This window comes from Corvus kubaryi, unplaced genomic scaffold (assembly GCF_017639235.1).
Source record: "Corvus kubaryi isolate FWS band 111438036 unplaced genomic scaffold, C.kubaryi_AGA036_p1.0 37341, whole genome shotgun sequence".
NCBI lineage: Eukaryota > Metazoa > Chordata > Aves > Passeriformes > Corvidae > Corvus > Corvus kubaryi.
The window spans coordinates 11,763,598-11,783,070 of NW_024581112.1; the positions used below are offsets into that span (position 1 = coordinate 11,763,598).

At 49.9% G+C, this 19,473-nt stretch overlaps 2 protein-coding genes across 12 annotated transcripts; one reads left to right on the forward strand and one right to left on the reverse strand.

Moving 5' to 3' along the window:
• Positions 1–5,028: 5,028 nt before the first annotated feature.
• On the reverse strand, positions 5,029–14,249 carry LPAR5 (lysophosphatidic acid receptor 5). Of its 11 annotated transcripts, XM_042031263.1 has the most exons (5): positions 14,101–14,249; positions 13,414–13,481; positions 12,621–12,855; positions 9,671–9,749; positions 5,029–6,644 (listed from the first exon to the last, which is right to left on the reverse strand). In XM_042031263.1, the coding sequence occupies exon 5, from the start codon at positions 6,343–6,345 to the stop codon at positions 5,197–5,199; it is 1,149 nt and encodes a 382-aa protein (XP_041887197.1). In that variant the 5' UTR covers positions 6,346–6,644; positions 9,671–9,749; positions 12,621–12,855; positions 13,414–13,481; positions 14,101–14,249; the 3' UTR covers positions 5,029–5,196. The 11 variants fall into 11 exon arrangements, with proteins under 11 accessions (XP_041887197.1, XP_041887198.1, XP_041887194.1 ...); XM_042031264.1 differs by lacking the exon at positions 9,671–9,749 and having other exon boundaries at positions 12,621–12,708; XM_042031260.1 differs by lacking the exon at positions 9,671–9,749 and having other exon boundaries at positions 12,621–12,851.
• A 1,731-nt stretch (positions 14,250–15,980) lies between these two features.
• Positions 15,981–19,307, forward strand: LOC121666192 (protein Wnt-4-like; the record flags this gene model as incomplete). The annotated part of the gene is given in 6 exon segments (XM_042031401.1): positions 15,981–16,239; positions 16,741–16,839; positions 16,842–16,868; positions 17,023–17,400; positions 17,836–18,125; positions 18,128–19,307. Coding segments are annotated over 6 exon segments (1,230 nt in total), but the record flags the coding sequence as incomplete, so codon positions are not given.
• Positions 19,308–19,473: the final 166 nt, after the last annotated feature.

Below are 19,473 nucleotides of genomic sequence, written 5' to 3' on the forward strand. Positions count from 1 at the left end.
CTCTCTCCCTCCCTCCCTCTCTCCCTCTGTCCCTGCCTCTTCCCCCGTTTTTAATTTTTTTTTTCAACACAGTGTTAGAAAACCTCTTTTGTCATCCCCTCGAGGTGAAAAGTTTGAGTCTCTTCCTCCACTCCTTGCCCTTCCTGGGAGAAAAGGTCTTCCTTGTTTCCTTGTGTTTCAGGGGCTCGAGCGGAGAGTGACTGCCCGTGCTTCAGGGGACAATGTGTGCAGTGCAGGAAGGTTTTACAGCTACCATGGAAGCCTTGTCACTGTCACTGTCTGAAATAGGTAAAAGCAGTGATGCCTGGCTTTAGTACATGCAGACTCCCAAATAGTCTCAAACAAAATCATCAGCGTAGCAGGTTCTCCAGTGATATTACACTATTTGTTATCTTGGTTGGGAGCGCTCACTGATCGCTATCTCGCTGCTCAAGATGCTGTGCAAACCAAACAAAAAACCATCCGTGCCCAGAGATCTCTCCGAGTGTGAGAGAGACAGCAAAATGTGGGAAACAGCAAGGAAACCCTGAGCCGGTTTCGGTCAGCAGGATGTACAGCAGCATCAGCGCAGCGGCAGCCGGGCCTCTGCCGAGACGCTGTTAGCACTGCAGAAAACACGAGCTTGCAGGAAAGGCTTCAAAAGCAACACACAAAATGTGAAGCTTTCACTGCACTCAGCCACAGGATCAAGGACTCCGCAGCTGGAAGGCAAGCAGGATATGCAAAGTGTAACCCGAGCAAGAGCAACTCAGGGAGGGAAAGATAATGAAAAAATGCCTGGGATAACAGATCAGTATCTAAAACACAAGGTCAGGGAACCATATATTTATTTAGGTTGGAAGGACCTCTGGAGGACATCCGTTTCAACTCCCAGCAACAGAGGGAAGTGGAAGGCAGAGGGTAACCTCCCAAGCTCAAAGCAGGCACAGCTGAAGTTGTTCAGGGCATTTGTAATCCAAAGTACATGTTTTGTTGTAGGGATACATCTAGTGGTGGGAGGCACACAGCCAGTACATGGTGGAAGGAATAAAAATAGTAATAAAAGCAATTTGAAGATAAGGTCTGGCTTGTTCTGGGACTTCTGAAACATCTTTTCAAGCTGACTTACAGAACTCTGAGTATCAGAGGATTTCTAGAAAATATGAAATACATTTTAATATTAATAGTCATGATTAATAGTCATAAAAACAATTTTATATATCATCCAAGTAGAGAACAATTTCCAGAAGCATAGGATATATCCATTCTGGAAGTCAAAGGACTTGAAATCCTAATGTATTTGTACATTTTTGCAGATACTCTGTCTGATCCATACAGAATAAGTGCTCTGTGTGCCTTTGCCATCTCTCTGACCTTTCACTTGTTTAGTCTTACTTGATGAGGAGACATTTGTTTAATGTTCACATCTGCAAATGACACGAAGTACTGGGAAGTAATGAATGGCACCTTTTACCTCTGACATACTTAACAAGAATACTAATTCAAGAATTGTCACAGTAGAGGGTTACCTATACAGGTTGAAAAGACTTTGCTAAGCTTGTATTCCCACTTAACTTTCCCTTCTTGAATACCATTGCTTCACATAGCTCCTGGTATTCTAAACACAAGCTTTAAAGTGGTTCTGTTTCGTATTGTTGGATGCCATCATACCCTAGAACTTTCAGATTTGTTTGTTTGGCTTTTTTTATACACACTGATTAAAAAGAAGCAATAAAGCAAGATAAGGGTGAATGACTCATTTCACTGAAAGACAGCACATACATGTGCTATTCCTTATCACCATGTGATGGAATAAAAAAACCCTGAAGCTTACAAAGGCAAAAATGCGGAAGCAGAAACTTAGTCAATGGCAATTCTCTCTGTCAAACATGAAAAATATCCTAGATCCCCTCTAGAATCCAAAGCAATTAAGTTTGACTAGAATCCTCAAAAATAAAACAAAACTAATGCAAACTGAAAAAGATTGAACACCCAAAGGACAAAATGCAACAGCCCACACCGGGCACATCACTGTCTATATATAACAAGCAAAGTCTTCAGAAATCCAAAGTCAGGAACTTTTCTGCTGAATGTAACATGACCAGCAGCCCTCTTTATTGTTAAACTGGTTGATGAGATTCATTAAGAGATCAGCTTTGCAGTTATTTATAATTTAGTCAAAATATTTGAGCTAAAATTTCCTCTGCTGGAGGTGGAATATTTATGAAATGTTCCAGGTAAAAATAGTTCCACTATTTTCAGGAATGAAACTACAAGAAAAGATCATGTTTTCTGATGTGTTTTTGAGAATTTGTGTGTTGTGGAGGATACTGTAACTTCAGCAGAGGAGCAGCCTCTTCTGAAGGAGTGGCATCTGCCGGCTGACATTTCATTCATACTTGGCAAGCTTGCCAAGACAAGACAGAGCCAGACTCTGCTCGTAGTGGCCCTGAGAAAACACAACAGCCATGACTTGCAACGATCCTGGTGAGCATTTGCAAAAGCCTCTCCCCAGGGCACGTTTCAGCACTGGTGTGGGTACCTCAGGAAGCTGAGGAATCGTCATCCTTGGAGGTGCTCAGAACACACCTGGACAAGGCTCTGAGCAACCTGAACTACCTTGGGGTCCCAAGTACATCTTCTCTGCTCCTGGGGCTTTGGCTGTACAAGCTTGGGGACAGGTCAGAGGCAGTGGAGCTCAGCCTCTTCCCTCTGATGATTTTGGGGAGAGTTTCCAGAAAGCTCTGCTGGAGACTCCGCCAGGACTGACCCCCTGCCCCAGGAGATGCTTTTAAGCTGGTGCTCTTGCCCTTGGCTCCTGTCTGAGGAGTCTGGCCTGTGCCTGACCATGCACTCAGTGGATCTAGACCCGTGGATATGATTCCTGGCTTGACCCAAGTCCTGCCTTGTCATGATGGACTTGTCAGGCAATCTCTGGATGGTGGCTCACCCTGGTTCCTGCCTCCAGACCTGATCCTGATGCTGACTTGACTTCTTAGTTGGACCTTGGACCTGCCTCATCACCACAAGCTTGTCTGATGGTCTGGATTCTCAGCTGAACCCACCTATCTGCCTATACCTGCCTTTGTCCCCTTGCTCAGATGCTTTCCCTTGCTGGCTAAGGCTCTTCCTCTGCCTGCCTTGTTACACACCTGGATCTCAGCTCTTATATTCCTTTAGGGAGTTGTCAGCCCTCACTGCCCCCAGCAACCTGCTGTGAGCAGGCAGTCTGGCTAGAGACCTCCAGGGGTCCCTTCCCACTTGAATCCCTCTGTGAACTTGTAACAGCACTCTAGCCAAGTTAAAAGGAAACAAAAAACCAGCTTCTTTGGGCAGGGAGGAAAACATAGCTGTGAAGGCATTGTGTTGATGCTTAGGTGCATGGTGCATTAGTTTAGGGAAAAGGAGAAAGGACCAGAGGTACAGGGACAAGGAAAGGGGTCTAGGAAGGAGGAAGATGGAGGAAAGTTTGAAAATGGACAGCAGTGCATCTGCTGTAATATCACTCTGTTATCCCATAAATCCCAGGAGAAAAAGGTAGCAGAAGAGATGCACACAGCTCTGTTTCCTCTCCAGCTGCACTATGTCACAAAGGATTCATGGTAATCCTGAGTTTTAAAAATAGAAATACCTACTGCCCTGCAAGCCCTCTTCCACCTCTCTCCCTGCATCTCTTGGGCGCCATTTAATGTTCTTCATCTGCAGATGGATTTCAAGGCTTGTCTGCTGGTGATGCATGGGCTGAGCAAGGGGACAGAGCTGGCTTGCCTAGGGCATATGTCTCACAGGCAGGCTGTGACACAAGGATGTCTCTGTGGAGAGGCTCATCATCTTCTACAGGTCTTCTTGAAGACCTGCTTCGGCAGCTGTGTATAGTGAAAGAGAGAATCTTCAAGGGAGACTGGAAAAATGGATTTAAAATGCAGTATCTCCTAACACAAACCCGTGATGTATTACAATACGTTTATTCCCACAGCAGTCATGAGGTAGGAACTTGAAACCGGATTTATTGCTTATTGAGAAGTCTAAAAACTATAAAATCTAGCACTTTGGGCTGCATTTCTTGTCACTTTCCCTGACCTTTCCTTTAACATTAAAAAAACCAAAACCAAACCACCGTAATGGATCCACTCCAGAACAGCCTGAGACCTGCTGGAAGCCACAGAGAGGCTGTTTTGCAGTGCAATTGGAAAGGCAACCCTTGGCCATCAGCAGGAGTGAAAAACTGGGGCTTCTGGCACTGCCTACGTACAGCTGGATCTCGCTTCTGGGAAGATTTATAGGGCTTTCACATACAGTGCAGACTGGAAAAACATGTACAAACAGTGCAAGCAAATACATTTCACTGCAGCCTCATCCTGTGACATCATTTCTTTTCAACAGTGAAAATCACTCAGACCTGAAATCAATCATCCTATATAGGGCCCAGCAACAAGAGAGTGCAAAGCACTAATGTCAGCATGAGCTTCTGACACAGGGACAATATTGGTATCCTCTCTTTTTTTCTGGGGCCATTGAGAATGCAGTTTTTAAAGTATGCTAGCATTTCCCAAGCCATTTTGCTTTAGGTAAATGTATAGCCATTGTGCCACATGTGTGTGTACAGCTGCACATTTGACATACCTCCTGAAGATTGTTTTGCTAAGGTCTGTGATTTTCTATACAATTAGGAACTTATTTTCTGCAAGATTACTGAAAACTCAGCTATTATCCTTGACCCCATCAAAGCTTGCTAAATGCTTCAGTTCTTTTGGAAAATTAAGCTACTCATTTAGATGTCCTGAGCTGGATCTATGACTCAAATTGAAACATCTGGTCAAAGGTTTCCTTCAGCCATTGCCAGTAAGTTCACTTTGTCAGCAGTGAGTACCATATCTGTGTTCTGATGATCCCCAGAACTGCCTCACGCTGCAGTGCAGCCAGGAGCTACTCAGACAGGATGGACTTGCTATAGGAATTAATACTGGCCGGACCTAGACACACTAAGTTGGTTTTAAATCCTTGTCCCCCACTGTGTTTCCTGTACCAAAAGAGTCAGGTTTGACCATGTCACCAAGGCACCTCTGTTTATTCAAAACAACCTTTCACCCTTCAGCTTTGCATCATCACGTTCACCCACAGACAGCCTGCCGTGCTCCCTCAGACAGCTTGCTGTATCCCATAGGCTTGCTGTAGTTATTGCATGGGTGGCTCTGCGGTGGTATGGCTTTCCTGGGCTTAAATTTCCGAGTCCTCGATAGGGCCGTTCAGAAATACTGCAGTAGGAAGTGATGGCGAAGATTCGTTGGGACGGATAAAGTTTTCAGATGGGAACAGTTTTACTTTGGAGACCGCGTGGTCTCGGCTTGACTTACTCTCCACAATCTGATGCTTAAGTGTCCCCATCTCTGAGTCCCAGGCTTGTCCCCGCCGCAGTTTCTTGAAGGTGTTCCGGAAACCCTCGGTGCTAAAGTAGTAGATCAAGGGGTCCAGCGTGCAGTTCATGCTGGCCAACATCATCGTTATAATTAGCGCTTGGCGCACGGAGGCCTGGGTATCTTTCTCAACCTTCATCACCCGGGCCTTTATCATGCCATAAACTGCCAGGGTAGTGTTGTAGGGCACAAAGCAGATGATGAAGATGACCAGATTGACCAAGAGGAGACGCACAGTCTTCTGCTGTCTCAGGGTCTTTGTCTGGCTGGGCTGGCAGAGCTCCTGAAAGATCCGAATCGAGCAGTATGTCACAGAGCTGAGAGGCAGGAGAAACCCCAAGATTTCAGCCAGGATTACCAGGGGGAAGAGGTTATTCTGCCACATGTTGTCGCTAAAGCTTTCAAAGCACAGATAAATGGTCTGGTTCCGTACTTTACAGTGGTTTTGCTTGTGGACTATGGCTGTGGGGATGGAGCCCATGAAGATCACAACCCAGACAAGCAGGCAGAGGAGCTTGGCCACCTTGGGGCGCCGCAGATGCCGCCAGCGAAGTGGGTGAACAATGGCAATGTAGCGATCCAGGTTGATGCACATGAGGAAGAGGCAGCTACCGTACATGTTGATCTGGAAGACTGAGCCAGAGACCTGGCACAGGATGCTGCCAAAGGGCCAGTGGTGGTTGGAATAGTAGTAGAGTCGCAGGGGCAGAGGGAGTGTGAAGCTGAGGTCACTTATGGCCAGGTTTAACATGTAGATCATCACTACAGACTTCAGGCGCAGGTATCGGACGAATATCCATAGGGCCATCACATTCAGTATCAAGCCTGTGATGAATATCAGGGTGTAGCCAGGCATGAGGAGGTGGTGGTTGAAGGTGTAATCCTTGCATGTCTGCAATGCATTGGACGTATTGGATGTATTGGATGTACTGGACTCTGACATGCCCAGCATGGATCAGGGGATGGTCTCACTGAGATGGCTGAGCCTGTTGTGGGCTAAGGAGGCACAAAGAGCACCGAGAGAAGTCATTCCCCTCTAAGGAGCCACGGGCAGGGCATTCCAGTCATCTGCAGCTGGGAGGTAGATGGGCAATGTCTCTCTTGGCTGGCACTGCTTTGGATTGCGGATCTGTGGTCATCTGGCAGGGATGGTAATGTAGAGTCTGCTTCTGCCTCTAGTTCAGCAATTCTTTCCAGTGGTTATGAGGTGCTAAGGAGATGGAGAATCATTGCCAGCTGTCAGTACAATTCCTGGTCAGAGTGAAAGACCAAGACAGAAAAGTTTAAGTTAGAGAAGGAAATCTCTTGAAATGTTAAAATCCCACCATGGTGGCTTCTGCAGCAAGAACTCTCAAAGAAACCAAAAGACGAAGGAAAATGAACACTGGAAAAGTGAGTAATTACATGGCAGAAGAAGACAGAGCTCAGAGAAGGTGGTTGTTGTACAGAATCATTTATCACTCAGCCCCAGAAAATGCACTTTGCCTTGATCACTGCTGAGAGCACATGAATACAAGAAAGGGACACCACAAGCACACAGGGGAAGTAGCTGAGGCAGCTCCAGAGAAAGAGAAAGAAAAAGAAGAGAGCAGCATTTGAAGGAAAAATGCTGACGGGAAGGAACTTAAAATAAAAACTGCGTAGTACTGTTTTATATCAGAGAAACAGGACTTTGTACATCCATTTCAGATAAAAAAAATTACAGTACAGTTAGACCTGACTCCACCCAAGCTCCTTTTGTTACGTGAAACAACACACACGGACCTCAGTCCCAGTGACTTTGAGTTCCTTATGTTGCTCACATTCATACAGTTCCTTTGGTGTCCTTACTTGCTTGGGACCAGTGGATTACAGGTCTTCATTCTGCTGCTTGTAACACCCTAAAGCTTGAAGCAGACCATGTCCCACAAACACAGAGCAGCACAGCCACGGAAGGGAGCACAATGAAAAAGGAAGAGCTATGGGATTCATGTGGATGAACATGAGGCTGGTAACCACTCTAGGTACTAACTAGCAGCACTGTCCAAACACTGATCAGCTGGAGTGAGCCCAGTGGAAGGCCACCAGAATGGTCTGAGGGCAGGAGTGCTTGCAGCATGAGGAGATGCTGAGGGAACTGGTCTTGTTCAGCTGGACAAGAGAAGGCTCCCGGTGACATAATAGCAACATCCCTCCACTGGGTTTGCATGGCGAGGTTTTGGTAGCTGGGAGGGCTACAGGTGTGGTTCTGTGAGAGTGTGCCAGAAACCTCCTCTGTGTCTGACACAGCTAGTGCCAGGGTGGACCTGCCACTGGCTGAGGCTGAGCCCATCAGTGATGGTGGTAGCACCTCTGGGATAATGAAAGGGAAAAAGTTACTGTGAGACAACAATTGCAGCCAGAGAAGAGGAGTGAGAATATGTGATAGAAACAGCCCTGCAGACACCAAGGTCAGTGAAGATGGAGGGGAATGAGGTGCTCCAGGCACTGGAGCAAATTTCCTCTGTTGTTCCTGGAGAAGACCACAGTGAACCCATGCTGGAACAGTCTATTCCTGAAGGACTGCACCCTGTGGAAGGGACTCACACTGGAGCAGGGATTGGTGTGACACAGTTCCCCACAGTTGTTTGCAGGGGTCACATAGGGACTCCCTCACAGGGTCCATGTAGATTGTGATATACTTCAAAAGGAAAGCAGAATTTTCTGCCTAGAGAATATCTTTATATGAAGTTGATATTACTCAGCAACTTGACAGGCACAACGAGCATGTCAGACCCTCTGGATGGCATTGTGTGGCAATGCACAGATCCAGAGAGAATCTGCTGCAGACAGTAGAGTGTCCTGACCTCACAGAAAGGAAGAGAATCATTCTGGTAACAACATGTTAAACAACGGAAGTGGAAACCTACTACAAAAGTATAGACAGCTACCAACTTGCCCATCCTTTTGTGTTGTTGGGCAGGTCCATCATCAAGACAAGTTTCTTAGAGAAACTTCTGCTGGTTTATCAAGCTATATCTGAGTGGATTCTAGCCTTCCTGGTGGGTGAATACTTTGTGTGAAGTCTTGTGCAAGTGTGAAGTATAAGATAAACTGACAAGGCAAAAGTGCAAGAATGTTGTTGGTTTCAAGTGAAATGTTTCAATTCAAAAAATCTCAAGGAGAAGCATTGCCAATGGTCAAAGGAGGTGATTGTCCTGCTCTGCTCTGCTCTGCACAGGGGAAGCCTCACCTTGGGTCCTGTGTGCAGTTTTAGGCACCACAATATAAAAAAGACATTGAGCTATTAGAGAGTGTCCAAAGGAAGGCCACGAGGATGGTGAAGGGCCTTAAGGGGAAACCATATGAGGAGCGGCTGAGGGCACTTGGTCTGTTCAGCCTGGAGGAGACTGAGAGGAAACCTCATCATGGCCTACAACTTCCTCATGAGGGGAAGAAGAGAGGCAGGCACTGATCTCTTCTCTGTGGTGACCACTGACAGGACCCGAGGGAATGGCCTGAAGTTGTATCAGGGGAGGTTTAGGTTGGATATCAAGAAAAGGTTCCTCATCCAGAGGATGGCTGAGCACTGGAACAGGCTACCTAGGGCAGTGGTCACAGCACCAAGCCTGACAGAGCTCAAGACGTGTTTGGACAACGCTCTCAGGCACATGGTGTGATTCTTTGTGTGTCCTGTGCAGGGCCAGGAGTTGGACTTGATGACCCTTGTGGGTCCCTTCCAACTCAGAACACTCTGTGATTCTATAAATCTATGAGAATATGTCAGCTTTTGTGAGAGCCAAAACCCTGCAATGAACTGCAGACTGAACAGACTGGTCAGACCTTTGTTATTATTATTACAAAGTTACTGAGACTGAGACTCAGCGACTGACCACGACCTGCTGTAACACATGTACTCAGACCGGCCAGATGTCAGGTGAAAAGGACTTATCTCTACAGATGTGTTTTTTCAAGCTTCCCAGAGGTATTCAATTAACAAATCTAGAGAATATAATATGTCAGCACAGTCCATGCTGTATGAGGCTATCTACAACTAGTATTCCATCTCAAATTGTGGATGGTGAAGGGATTATGTTAAGAACAGTCAGATCATGTAGTTACACTGCCTCAAGTTGTCTTCCTGTTGCCAGCATAAATTGTAGCCCAGGAATTTCCTGAGCCACAGGTGACCTAGTTGTATTCAGTAGCCCTCAGGGATCTTTTATTTCACTTTTTTTTTCAGTTACTTTTTGAGTTGATGTAAAATTTACCATCTACATCATCCAGTGACAGGAGTGCCAAGGAGTTCCACAGCTTACTTGTGCCTCAGGTGAAGAATCACTTCCATGTACCCATCTTTGATTCACCACCTGCTAGATTCAGTTCTTAGCTTTAGTGCTGGAAGAGACAGGGCAGAAAACAGCCCTATTCACCTTCATTTCATGGCTGATAATATTATAAACATCTACCCTATTCCCACTCAGTAACCTGGGTTTTTTTGGGCTTTCTTTTTTAGGCTAAAGGGTCCCTGTCTTCGTAGTTTTTCCTTGCAGAGAAGTGGTTATGTACTTTGGAACATCCTTGTTGCCCTTCTCAGCACCTTTCCACTTCTGCTAGAGCTGTTGTGAGCCCTGTGCTGGGGTGCTGAAAACACACGGTGCTGATAATGTGGATGCACTGAGCTGCGTAGGTGTAGATCTCATTTGCAAGTGGTAATGGTCAGTTCAGTTTGCTTTCTCCCATCACTTCACTAGATAAAATCTCAGCTGTTAGTTTAAGTCCAGTCACTCACACTTCTCTTAATCTCTGCAGTTCTTTGCAGCCAAACCTCATCTTTTTTAACTTGAATAATTTTATGTCTCCAACAGATTTTTTATTTTATTATTCATCCCTCATGAATAAGTCAAACAGTCCAAGCCCCAGCACAGGTGTCTTATAACTCCACTGAGAAAAACAACCATTTGCCTTCTTTCTCTGTCCCTTCTTTTAGGCACTTTTCATCCAGGTAGGAACATTTTCTTTAAATTTTTTTAAGTGCGATTGGTGAGACTGCCTTTGAAAGCCTTCTGGAAATCCACCTGGGCCACTGTTCACATGCTTATAGAGTCCTTTAAGGAAGGACTGTGGCACAGCGTCCCTTTTAAAAGCCATGATGACTTTTCCCCAGTAATTAGATGTGACTATGCCAATTGATTTTTTCCTTTATTATAGCTTCTACTAATTTGTTCAGCAAAAACATCAAGCTCCCTGGTCTGAAACCCCCCAAGAGCCTTTTCTTAAATTGAGTCTGCCTTTAAGAGCTGTTTTAAGCAGATGTTTCTATAGCACAATTAGTCAGGTCTTCCACCCTTCAGTTATTTTCGGACCTCTGGGGTAGGAGCTGTGTGGTTTTAGACATGGTTTAGTTCATCTTGCTGCTCTGTGGCTGATCCTACTACTGTTTGACCAGAGACAGTCCTTTGATGAATTTTTCCGTAAAGAGAGTTTCTGCTGTGGAAATCTCCCAGGCTTTCATGCCATGAATACCAGTGAAAGAAACCTGTTCATTTTTTTTTGCCCACTATCACCTATTCTTTCTTTTTGGAGTGGTCTTTCCTTACATACTCCAGCCTTTCAGCCTTCAAGACAGTGAACAACACAGTTCTAAACTGGCAGCAAAGATCACTGAGAGCAGAAAATAGATGGGTGGTTTTGAGGGGATTTTTTTTTTGGTGGGTAGATGGAAACACGAAAGAAAGAATCTGCTGTGGTGTTGGTATGGAAGCTAAGCTGATAGTCTCAGACTTGCTGTGACAGATACCATGACCAAAACCTGAAATGAGATGTATGCAGACACAGCCACTGGAAAGATGAAGCTGTGGGAGCAGAGAGTTTCTCCAGTGAGCTCTGGAGGTCCTGCTTTGACTGTCCTTCTCTAAAAAGGAAAGCTGTGGGTGGGTAAAGCAGGCTGGCAGCAGGGACACCGACTGTCCTTGTTGGTTAATATTGGAGAGTCAAAGGGCATCTTCCTTGTGGCTGCCTCTAAAAGAACCCCAAGCACTCATTGCACAAAAGCTGCCAAGAGGTCTCAAGCCACCAGCTGTGTAAGGAGGCAGCGGTTCCACAGCTGAATAATCCCCTTCCTCACAACAAAATGCTCTCTTTAAATCCTGAAGAAGCTTTCTGTTCGGTGACTGACCTTATGTGTCCCAGAAGGTGGAGGAAGCATTTTTTTGCCTCTTCAATCTGAGCCCCTGAATACCATCAAGTGCCAAGACTGTGACTTGCAAAATACATGGGGTTTTGAATTTTTTTCTTTTGGGGGTGAGAAGGCCTAGATGCACTTGCACACAGCGGCCAGAACAGGCAGGCATGCCCTGAGATGGGATGTGTGCCTGGCATCTTGTGGCCTGGTCCTGGGAATTCTCTCTCCTGGCTCTGTCTTACTGGGAGTCACTGCCTCTGAGCACTACAAAAATGATGAAGAATCTGAGAAATGAGGTGGAAAAAGAAAGCTAGAAAAATACTGCTGAGCATGCTGCAGGGTCAGTGTTTCCACGAGTGGCTTGTCACTAAAATCATGGGGAGTTTTGGGGCTACTGTGAGGATGCAGAGAGCAAATATGGCGTTGGGGTGCAGAACTTAAAACACAAACTACGTGAGCTATGAACTCGTTTACTTAATTTGAAACCAAAGAGGAAACAACAAAAATGTTTCAAACCTCAGAAAACCCACCCGACTTTACCCTAGAAATTGGGATAAATTTTTTTTCATACACGTGGATGCTTTTTACCTACTGTTGGTGATATTTAAGCCCCACTTTTCATCTTTTTTCCTACTCAAGAAATTAGATTTTTGTGATGATTAGAACCTCGAAGACATTCAAGACTTAGGATGGCTTGTTTTTTATAAGAGATACATGATATAAAAGCTGGGACCTCTGTCTTTAACTCATGAGGTTTGATCACATTCCTATTGCCTACTCTTTAGAGATGTTACCCCCCTTCATCTCCTGAGAGTCCCGTGGAAGAAGGTTCCCTTTGTGGGCACCTTGGCAAGTAAGCTCTGCAGGCTGCCCATGCTTTTAATGTCACAGGATCCCAAAGAAAGCCTCAGTCTGAACAAACACAGAGCTGTGCCTTGCACCTCTAGGCCCACGGGGCAACTGAAGAGGGGCAGATGTCCCCCAGTGCCCCGTGGTCAGGTCTGGCAGCACGTGCACAGCGGCTCACGGGGCCGGTGCCCAAGATGCCCAACCATCCGGCTCTCCAGATGTTCCGTGTGCCTTACCTCACTGCTGGAGAAGAGCCAAGCGTGGATGCCAGCTTGCTGGTTGGTGATTGCTCCCACTGCAGAGGTCTCAATCCGTACACCAAACCTACAAAGCAGCTTGGATCAAAACAGAACCAGGCAGGCTCTTCATCCAAATCACAGCTGTCCCCTATTGCGCTACGGCTGATCCTACATCTGGCATGCTACAGTTTGTCTCTTCTCCTTTCTCACTTCCTGATGCACTTCTGCCTGCCTACAAAGCATGAACTTTGTTATCAAAGGCTGATAAGCTAAACCACATCCTACAACAGCAAATGCAATCATGAGAGAAGCAGCACCCAGGTGTCCTTGCAACTGAGGAGACCTGCCCTGGGTCATAGTGCCAAATACTTGCTTGTCTTGCTAACTCAGCCACCCTCAGGACTGACGGGGGAAAAACAAAACATCCCTCTCCCCAAAATATTGCTAAACAGGAGGTAGAAGTGAAATACGGGAAGTGAGAGCAAAGTTGATTTAATTGCTAGCCAGCACAAAGACTTGGAGTCCTGTCACTCCCATGGGCTTGGGGGCTTTGGGATGAAACCCCTGCCTGGGGGCCCAGCTGCGCACTGCTGGCACGTGGCAGGGTCCCAAAAAGAACCAGGCTCCGAAGAGGTGTCATTGTCTGTGGCAAGCAAAGGCATGTTTGCCACAAACGTCGGTCCCTGGCGTTCAAGACCACAGGAGGCGCAGCGCTATGAAAGTACAAGGGCTGAGCTACCAGGACATCTGTGACCTGGCACTGCCACGTGGAGCTGGGAAGGGAGCTGACCTTGTGCAGAGCCCATCTGGCACTCTGTTGCTTCGAGTCCTATTCCTGCTTTGCCAGCCTCAGCACACCTGGAAGAAGACACGAGTCATGGAGACGCTCCTAATCCCACTGTCGTCCTGACCCAGGAAAAGCTGCCCTGGGAAGTTGCTGTGGGCTCCCTTTCTCTGCAGCCCTTGCCTGGCTCCTCTGCCTGCTGGTGTTTGACTTTCTCACTCCCTGCCTCCCTTGTTCTGCTGTAACTGACTCCTCATTCCAGGGAATGACACACCAAGGGATATATGTTCCTGCTACTCATAAATCCTTGGAGGGTACAATAGCACCGAACCACTGAGCTCACCCTGCTTCTTTTCAGTGCCTCTCTTTTTTAACCAGACCTCCTTTCTCACTTGCTAGTTGCTGGGATCTTTGTTCTCACGGCTTTTTGTGTCTCTTCAGTTCCCGTCAAGGCGTTGCTACTGATAAAAGCTTGCAGATATGCCACGGGGGGTGTCCTTTGCCTGAGGAGTGTCTGACACATTCTGCGGGAACTTCCCCCTCCCCTGCAGCCCTCACCCCTCACACACATGAGCACACACCTGGCTGAGCCCGGCAGTCCTGGCTTTTCCATGCGTGAGAAGATGAGGACGCAGTGGCACTCAGCCCAGCCCGTGAGCCCCACAGCATCCTTACCTAGCCAAGTTCACTCACCTCCCCGGGTCTCGGTGCATCAGCCCACGAACTCTGTGTCCCCTCAGCCAGGTGGGCTCACATGTTTGCCCCTCACTGTCTCTTGGAGGCTCAGCTCATGGGGAAGAGCAGCTCAACCCCCGGCATTTCCTCACCACAGTCTGAGTGAGCAGCAGGTAAGACCAGATTACTGGGGTGTGTGTTGGAGGCTACACCCCGATGCTGCAGATCCCAACATGCCTGCCACCTTGGAGTGCTGGCTCCGGAAAGCAGGAGCAGGGACCCAACAGGAGGAGGGATGCAGGGAGCTGGGAAGGCAAGGAGAGAGGTGAAATGCGTGCTACAAGTGAGAGGCTGCTCAGGTTTGAAAGGATGACTGATAAACACCAGTGCTCTTCAGACCTCTTTGTGCTGGAAAATGCGGCAGAGCACAGCAAAGGGGTGAATCCCTTTATGGAAGAACCACAGGAGGGCCAGAACAGCCCTGCTTCACTTTCTGAATGATTCAGACAGGAAGAGCAGAAACCTGTGGCTGCAGAGGAGTTTTACCTTCCAAGGCGGTGGGAACAGCTGGCACTTCCCATGTTGGCTGGGGGAATGGCAAGCTTTTGTCCCGGGACATTTCAGCTCCCTGGTCACACAGGGGTTCTTAGGAAAAGGCTACCCACTGAGAAGGGGGACAGCCACCCCATTGTGCCTCCTAGGAGAAGGGCAAGGACTGAGTTTGGGGAAGGACAGTCAGTCCATGGGGAAGAAAATGAGGGAGGTGAAGGGAGACCTGCCAGGGAAAGAGTTAAGAGAGCCACTGAGCAGCTGGGCTGTGTCTGTTTGCTGTAGCTACATGGGCTGCAGGGTAGAAAAGAATAATCTCCAGCCTGGAGGAGGCACATGAGGGAGTGTCTTCAAGAACAGTGGATGCGGATGAGGGAGGCAGCAGGTCTTCCCCTCTGCTCCCATGAGCTGCCACTGCAGGGAGACTCTCTGTCTCCCCAAAGGGCATGGTGACAAAGCGGTGATGAGCTGGTGGGTCTGGCAGCAGCTGCTTAGTGCTGCTGGGTTCTTCTTGTGTGGACGGCTCTGTCTGCTGCTGAGCGGGTCTTGGGCTGCTTCCTGCTGAAGAAGTGACTGGGCTGTGGAGGAAGACAACCACACCATCTGCTGACAGGATGGCACAGGCCATGGGTGTGACACAGACGCTGTCCCCATCCATGTGAGCTCCTCGTGACGGATGCCCACCCCAGAGCCCAAGCTCAGAGCTCTCCCACCGTGCTGCCCGAGCTGTAGCACTGGTGTGGACAACCTCGCAAGGCCAGCCCAGCAGGGTTCTGCGGGCTACAGGGTCTCGGATGCTGGCAGGCACACCCAGACAGCCCACGGCCACTGCCCAGGGCTGGGACTACCCCTGCTTTGCAGGGCTGGGCTGGAGCTGCTGTGAAAGCCACTGTTGGGCAGAGGCTGTGGGAAGCCACAGGAGGGGGATTCAGACAGCTGCTGTGCTGGGGCTTAAGGTGGTGAAGTTTTGCCACAGACAGGATGGAGCTGGTGTGGCTGTATGTGGTGCTGATCCACGTGCAGCACGTTGCTGCTGTGACCTGGCTGTAAGTATGCTTTGTGCTTGTACTGTCTGGGGTGGAAAGCCGCCTAGGGAGGTGCTGTATCAAAGAAAATAGGGTGAGAACAGGGTGGTGGAGGAAGGAATCTGGGCAACCAAATGGCGGAAGGGGCATCTCTGGGAGCGTGGAGGGAGAGGGATGGTGCAGACCAGAATGTGGAGCAAGAATGTCCAATTCACAGACAACATGGCCACATCCCCTTCCCTGCCCAATTTCTGCTCTAAGATATGGCTAGAGAGGGTTAGTCCTGCAGAGGTAAGGCCCTGGCTCTAGCCCATCTGCAACTGAACCTCTGCCCTGCCCCACAGGTCCCTGGCCAAGCAGACTTCCCTGAAGGCAGTCCTCCGGGACGCCAGGGGCTGTGATGGCCTGGCAGGGCTGGTGGAAGAGCAGGTCCGCGTTTGCCGGCGGCAGGTGGAAGCCATGGAGGCGGTGCAGCGAGGCACGGAGCTGGCTGTCCTCGAGTGCCAGCACCAGTTTCACTCTCACTGCTGGATCTGCTCCACCCTGCAGGGGCTGCAGGTCTTCAGCAAGGCCACCATCCAAGGTCAGCAAGGGGGAGGTGGCGCAGGCAGGCTCAGCGTGGTGTCACTCCAGCATGCCTACTTTCCCCTTGACACATCAGCCTTTCCTGGGCTAGTGTGCAAGGACCCCTCCCCAGAGGGGCCAGCGCCTTCTTCCAGATGCTAGCCTGTCTGTCAGCACAGAGCAAACTGAACCGAATGCTCTTACACGTATTAGCATTCTGGAGAAACTCCTTCCCATTTGGCCACATTTGGCATTTTGGTCCCATTGGACCATCCTGGGTGCCAGCTCTGCAGGCTGGTAAATCTTCTCCCCGACCCCGCCACCCACCCTGCCACAGAGCCGTGTCACTTACTGGCTCCCAGCCTTGGGGGCAGCTGCACTGGGTGAACATCCTGACATCTATTCCTCCCGAGCAGTCTCCATCTGCATGCATCCTTCCTGCACACAGTGACAGCCTCTTTTCCCACACTGTGCCCCATCAGTGCCTTTGCCCTCTGTGCCAATTCTTGTCCTGCTGCAGGCACACAGGAGTCTGCTTTCATCCACGCCATCTCCGCTGCCGGCATTGCTTTTGCTGGGACCCGTGCCTGCAGCCTCAGGGAGCTGCACAAGTGTGGCTGCACAAGGTCTGAGGAGTCAGCTCTGAAGGTGAAGGAAGAGAGGTGGCAGGGAACAGGTGGCAGAGGGGAAGGTCCATAGGGGAGACAGACCAGAGAAGGAGACACTTCCATTCTCCACAGGTCTTTGGGAGATCCTCTCAGGGCTTCTCTTTCCTTGTCTCAAGGCCGCTTTCCCTCTGCAGGTTTCCAGTGGTCAGGCTGTTCTGATAACCTGTCTTACAGGATTGCCTTCTCTCAGGCCTTCGTGGACAGCCCTGAGAGGAGCCGTGGTGTCTCCTCCAGCTGAGTGCTCATGAACCTGCACAACAATGAGGCTGGGAGGAAGGTGAGAGCAAGAACAAGGCCTGGGAGCAAGCCTGGCTGCAGGGGCTTCTCCCTGGCTGGGCAGAGCTCAGTCCAGCCCCCATGCCCCAACAGGCACTCCAGGGCAGCCTCGTGTTCCCCGAGGAGTCTGCATCCTGCTGCCTTTCCTAGCCCACCACTGAGCTGGCTCCTGCCTGTGTGGAGGGGAGTCCCAGCCTCCCCTACCCACTTCTGTGCAGCCTCCTCTTCCTCACAGAGCCCAGCTATGATTTAGGAAATTTACTCTGTTCTGCTCCGAAGGGCTTCCCTGCCCCTCCAGCCCCTCTTCAATAAAGACATCTGCAGGAGCCACAGTCAGATCTGGTCCCTTGAACATCCTCTGCCTCTGGGCAGATGTGTTCCCCTCCCACAGCCCCGCAGGTCAGAACAGGTCCCCATCCCTCCCTCTGCCTCAGGAATTTCTCTTACAGACCCAAACCATCTTGTTTCCCACAGAGTGGATCTCCTTCTGTTCACATTGGCCTGGCTTAAAAAGACATTTTTGCCCTTTCACTTTCCCCTTCCTCTTCCCTTTCTCGATCCTGCCCCCGCTCTCCAGCTCCCTGGGCGCAGCGTTGGGGGAACAGCAGCAGCATGGGAGGGGTTGGGAAGGGTGTCCCTGGTCTGGCTGGCAGCTGCCTCCTTCTCCACAGGCCTCCTGGCCCACATGAAGGTGGAGTGCAAGTGCCATGGTGTGTCGGGCTCCTGCGGGGTGCGCACCTGCTGGAAAGTCATGCCTCCCTTCCGCCAGGTGGGCAACGTCCTCAAGGAAAAGTTTGAGGGGGCAGCGGAGGTTTACCCGAAGCGGGTCGGTTCCCGCAAGCTCCTGGTGCCCAAGAGCTCTCGCTTCAAGCCCTACACGGCTCACGTCCTGGTCTACCTGCTGGCCAGCCCGGAGTTCTGCGACCGGGACCCTCGGCACGGGATCTCCGGCACCTCCGGGAACACCGGTGCAGGCGCACATGGCTGGCCACGGACGGCTGCGAGCTGCGGTGCTGCGGCCGCGGCTTCCCCACGGCCCGGGCGGAGCTGGTGCAGCACTGCAGCTGCGAGTTCCGCCGGTGCTGCTCCGAACAGTGCGAGCAGAGCCGGCTCCTCGTGGAGGTGCACGGGTGCCGCTGAGGGGAGGCTGCCCGGCCACTGCCGAGCCGCAGGGAAGGTGCCCAGGGGTGCCACAGGCTCCTGCGTGCTCCGCACACAGCACCCTCCCGCCGGCCGCGGTGGGCTGCTGCGGTTTGAATTGTTTCTCCGGAGGGAGGGTTGGAGGGCACAGGCCAAATAAACCACTAAATTTAAGCAAAAGACCCAGCCGCAGTGGAAAGCGAAGTGCACGCAAAAGCCTCTTGCTCACATGCTGCGTTTGGGACCTGGAGAGTCCCGGTCTCTGGTCCCTCCCCTGTCTCTGGACATGCAAGAAATGCCTTCTCCACTGCTCAGCCGTTCTTTTGGCTGGAGAAACGTTTCCAAGAGGAGTTCCAGCAGCTGCCACAGTGAGGCTCCCCTCATTCAGTCTGACCTCAGTGCCAGGGGAATGTTATGGAACAAATTATCCTCAGTGCAACCACACAGCACAACCAGGGAATTGGCCCCAGCCAGGATGGGTTCATAAAAGGCAGGTCCTGCTTGACCAACCTGATCTCCTTTTCTAAGCAGGTGACCTGCCTAGGGATGAGGGAAAGGCTGTGCATGATATCTTCTACCTGGACTTTGGTAAAGCCTTTGACACCATTTCCCACAGCATTCTCCTGGAGAAACTGGCAGCCCATGGCCTGAACAGGTGCATTCTTTGCTGGGTTAAAAACTGTCTGGATGTCCAGGCCGAAGAGTGGTGATGAATAAAGTTACATCCAGCTGGGAACACCACTGGGGCTCCCCAGGGCTCAGTGTGGGGGCCAGTCCTGTTTCAGAACTTTATCAATGATTTGGATGAGGGGATCGAGGGCACCCTCAGTCAGTTACTGGATGACACCAGGTTGGGTGGGAGTGTTGATCTGCTGGAGGGCAGGAGGGCTCTGCAGAGGGATCTGGACAGGCTGGATCGATGGTCTGAGGCCGATTGTATGAGGTTTAATAAGGCCAAGTGCCAGGTCCTGCTCTTGAGTCACAACGACCCCAGGCAGCACCACAGGCTGGGGACAGAGTGGTGGGAAGCTGCCCAGAGGAAAAGGACCTGGAGGTGCTGGCTGACAGCGGCTGAACATGAGCCAGAGTGTGCCCAGGTGGCTGAGAAGGCCAATGGCACCTGGCCCGTATCAGCAATAGAGTGGCCAGCAGGACCTGGGCAGGGATTG

Excerpts from the sequence above, each read along its gene's own strand:
- LPAR5 (XM_042031268.1), bottom strand. The coding sequence starts at position 6,345 with ATGCTGGGCATGTCAGAGTCCAGTACATCCAATACATCCAATACGTCC.